The 4805-nt window shown below is 42.0% G+C and overlaps 1 protein-coding gene across 1 annotated transcript in view; it reads right to left on the bottom strand.

Moving 5' to 3' along the window:
- Window positions 1-3643: 3643 nt before the first annotated feature.
- Window positions 3644-4805, bottom strand: part of LOC107474366 (uncharacterized) — a 24142-nt gene continuing 22980 nt past the window's right edge. Inside the window, exon 2 of the mRNA XM_016093988.1 lies at window positions 3644-3761. Coding sequence (XP_015949474.1) covers window positions 3644-3761 — 118 coding nt within the window. The remainder of the gene's footprint in view (window positions 3762-4805) is intronic.

Genomic DNA, 4805 nt, shown 5'->3' with positions numbered 1-4805 from the left:
GGATTCTATTCCGGCCTGACCGAGAACCGACAGATGAATTCCGCGTGCTGTGACAGAGCATATGCAATCGTTTTCACTGAGAGAATGGGAGGTAGCCATTGACAACGGTGAAACCCTACATACAGCTTGCCATGGAAGGAGACTTGCGTGTTTGAAGAAGAAGACAGTAGGAAAGCAGAGATTCAGAAGATGGAGCATCTCCAAACCTCAACCTATTCTCCATTACTGCAAAACAAGTAATCATTTCATGTTCTTTATCTTTTCACAATCAATCCTGATAATTTCTGACATCCTGACTAAGATTTACAAGATAACCATAGCTTGCTCCAAGCCGACAATCTCCGTGGGATCGACCCTTGCTCACACAAGGTATTACTTGGACGACCCAGTGCACTTGCTGGTTAGTTGTGCGGGGTTGCAAAAGTGTGATTGCAATTTCGTGCACCAGCAGGCAGAATTCTACAATGGGCAGTTGAGCTGTCAGAGTTTGACCTCCAATATGAAGCTCGGACGGCCATCAAATCACAGTATCTGGCCGACTTTATCGCAGAATTCACAGATGCCTTGGAAACCCTCACAGAATGGAATCTCTATGTGGACAGTTCTTCAAATAAAATATGAAGTGGCGCAGGCGTAATAATAGAAAGCAACCAAGGAACCCAAGTTGATCTCTCCCTCAAGTTCAGGTTCCCGGCCTCAAATAACCAGGCGGAATATGAAGCATTGTTAGCTGGTTTGAAGCTGGCTAAAGAGGTGGGAGCTCAAAAACTCAACATTTATAGCGATTAACCAGTGGTCACATCACAAATAACAGGGAGCTACCAAGCCAAAGATCCCACCATGAAAAAATATTTGGATAAGACCAAGGAACAACTCGGACAAATCGGGGAATATAAGATCTGCCACATACCCCGTGAACAAAATGCCCGAGCTGACGCACTCTCGAAACTAGCCAGCACCAAACCAAGGGGCAACAATAGAAGCCTCGTCCAGGAAATGTTACAGAACCCGTCAATCTCGGAAGAGGAAAAAGTCCTAGCCATAGTAAACCAGGACCAAGGATGGATGACCCCCATAATCAACTACCTCAAAACAGGAACACTCCCCACAGAAGAAAAGGAGGCAAAGAGGCTAAAAAGGGAGGCACAGTACTACACCATCATAAACAACATCCTGTACAAAAAAGGGATCTGAGTACCATTATTAAAATGCATACCGACCTCCCACACAAAGGAAGTGTTAGAAGAAGTACACGGCGGCATTTGTGGCAATCATCTCGGAGCACGGGCCCTCGCCAAAAAAGTACTCCGGGCAGGGTTCTATTGGCCAACATTACAGAAAGAAGCCACAGAATTTGTAAAGACATGTCCACCATGTCAGAAACATGCCAACTTTCACATTGCCCTGCCAGAAGAGCTCATCAATGTGACTTCGCCTTGGCCGTTTGCAAAATGGGGACTCGATCTTCTCGGCCCCTTTCCCCAGAGATCAGTACAAGTTAAATTTCTCATAGTAGGGGAAGATTACTTTACAAAGTGGATCGAGGTAGAACCCCTAGCCAACGCCACCGCCCAAAAAAGCTGGAAATTCATATATAGAAACATTGTCACAAGGTTCGGAGTCCCATATTCAATAACCATAGACAATGGCACTCAATTCACAGATGCAGGCTTCAGAAAACTAGTAGCCGACTTGAATATAAAGCACCAGTACACCTCTGTCGAACATCCACAGGCCAATGGACAGGCCGAAGCCGCCAACAAAGTCATATTGGCTGGGTTAAAACGGAGATTACATGATGCAAAGGGAGCCTGGGCAGAAGAGCTTCCACAGGTTCTATGGGCATATCGAATGACGCCACATTCCACCACAAAGGAATCCCCCTTCCGGTTAGCATACGGAATAGAGGCAATGATTCCAGTAGAGATTGAGAAAAGATCGCCTAGAGTAGTTCATTACAATGAGGGAGCAAACTCCCAACTTCAGAGGGAAGAGCTCGACCTACTACCTGAAATCCAAGAAAGAGCTCGGATCAGGGAGGAAGCTCTAAAGCACCGAATGGCTTCTAGATATAATCAAAGGGTAGTACCGAGAAGTTTTGCAGAGAATGATCTTATCCTAATCTGAAATGATATTGGAACAACTCGACCAGGAGAAGGAAAGCTAGCAGCAAACTGGAAAGGACCATACCGAGTAATAGAAGTACTTGGGAAGGGCTACTACAGACTGTCCGAACTCGATGGACAAGAGCTTCCCAGATCATGGCACGCCTGCAACCTAAGAAGGTACTACAATTAGAAAAGGTAAAGGATCTCATTATTGGATGCACTCTTTTTCCTGAAAAGGTTTTTTAATGAGGCACCAAGTTGAGACCTAGACACTATCCGACTTAAAAGGATGAAAAAATTCCCACATGTATATATATTCACACTTTTCTTTGAATAAAATTTATTTAGATATTCTACAAGATTTCAAGACGCATTAATATGAAGTATTCATCGTCCAATTATAAAGCAACAGATCGGCAGAAAGTGAAAAACAATTTCACTGCATGATCACGATAAAGATAACCGTCCGATAAAGGTGAAAACGCGATTCACCCAAAAGACGATCTAAAGATGCCAACCACTTTCTACATATCGGCAAAGATGAACACATAATAATGTAAGAAGTTATCGAAAGCAATCCAAAAAAGAACCTGACGAGGTCTTACATATAGCTAAAATAATAATTTAAAGACTGGCCGACGTTCAGAAGTCGGACCAAGTCAACCCAAGTTATAAGTAAACCCTGGAAAGAGGTCTGGCCAACCCTATTAAAGAGGATTACTTTAACTTAGAAAGAGATCGACCTAACGAAGTCGGTTTCCTACAAAACAAAGTTATAAAAGTAATCCCTGAAAGAGACCTAACAAAGGTCCAAGAAAGAGGATTACAAAAATAACTTAGAAAGAGATCGACCTAACGAAGTCGGTTTCCTACAAAGCAAAGTTATAAAAGTAATCCCTAAAAGAGACCTGACAAAGGTCCAAGAAAGAGGATTACAAAAATAACTTAGAAAGAGATCGACCTAACGAAGTCGATCTCCTACAAAACAAGTTATAAAAGTAATCCCCGAAAGAAACCTGATAAAGGTCCAAGAAAGGGGATTACAGAAATAACTTAGAAGGGGACCAACACAAAGGAATCGTTTACAGAGCGCCAAAAATACGTACAAAAGCGAGAAAACCGAGAAACAAGTCGGACTCACACAGACACAACCTCAAAGGATCCAAGCTATAAACAATACGTACAAAGCAATCCAAAGAGGTCGAGCTGCAAGGTTCCAACATTCTCAGAAAACAGAAGAGATAACAAGTCAAAAACCTTGATATAATCTACAAAGTTATAAAGCCTCGGAGGCCATCAAAACCTACCTTAAAAGGATAGTGAGCTACTCTTTGTTTTTCAAAATACAAGTTGCTAAAACAAGCAACTAGAAAACGTCAGCAAATAAACAAAAAGTTTTAAGAGCCCACAAGCCGGGCCAACTACATAAATATCCAGAAAGAGATCAGCAAGCATCAGGAGCCTTCTTGGCAACATCAGGACAAGGAGAAGGAGGAAGGCACAGCGTCTATAGTTCCATCCTCCCGGTTCAGAACCTAGCAATCCGAAACAGGTGCAACCGGAGGAGCAGAAGAGGTCGACACTTTGGTAGAGGACACAGGGGGAGGATCAGCATCATCATCACCCTCATCATCAGGGACAATCTTGCAATCCCTGAAAATTTTAGAAAATTATGAGTAAAATAAGGAAAAGATATTTTTTTATTTTTGAATTTTTAATAAGGAGAGAAAAAAACACAAATATGACCCAAAACATGAAAATTTTAGATTAAAACCAGTGATGCATGCAAGAACACTATGAATGTCAAGGTGAACACCAAGAACACTTTGAATATCAAGATGAACATTGATGAGCGGATAATTTATACACTTTTTGGCATTGTTTTTAGTATGATTTTGGTATGATCTAGTTAGTTTTTAGTATATTTTTATTAGTTTTTAGTTAAAATTCACTTTTCTGGACTTTACTATGAGTTTGTGTGTTTTACTGTGATTTCAGGTATTTTCTGGCTGAAATTGAGGGACCTGAGCAAAAATCTGATTCAGAGACCAAAAAGGACTGCAGATGCTGTTGGATTCTGACCTCCCTGCACTCGAAGTGGATTTTCTGGAGCTACAGAAGCCCAATTGGCGCGCTCTCAACGGCGTTGGAAAGTAGACATCCTGGGCTTTCCAGCAATATATGATAGTCCATACTTTGCCCAAGATTTGATAGCCCAAACCGGCGTTCAAAGTCACCCTCAGGAATCCCAGCGTTAAACGCTGGAACTGGCACCTAAATGGGAGTTAAACGCCCAAACTGGCACTAAAGCTGGCGTTTAACTCCAAGAAGAGTCTCTACACGAAATTGCTTCATTGCTCAGCCCAAGCACACACCGAGTGGGCCCGGAAGTGGATTTTTATGTCATTTACTCATTTCTGTACACCTTAGGCTACTAGTTTTCTATAAGTAGGACCTTTTACTATTGTATTAGGGAGTCTTTTCAATCTTTTGATCACTTTAGATCTCTAGATCATCTTTGGACATTTTAGTTCTTAGATCATTGGGAGGCTGGCCATTCGGCCATGCCTAGACCTTATGCTTATGTATTTTCAACGGTGGAGTTTCTACACACCATAGATTAAGGTGTGGAGCTCTGCTGTACCTCGAGTATTAATGCAATTACTATTGTTCTTCCATTCAATTCCGCTTGTTCTT

Source organism: Arachis duranensis, chromosome 2, assembly GCF_000817695.3.
Source record: "Arachis duranensis cultivar V14167 chromosome 2, aradu.V14167.gnm2.J7QH, whole genome shotgun sequence".
NCBI lineage: Eukaryota > Viridiplantae > Streptophyta > Magnoliopsida > Fabales > Fabaceae > Arachis > Arachis duranensis.
This window is presented reverse-complemented; position numbering and strand designations above follow the sequence as displayed.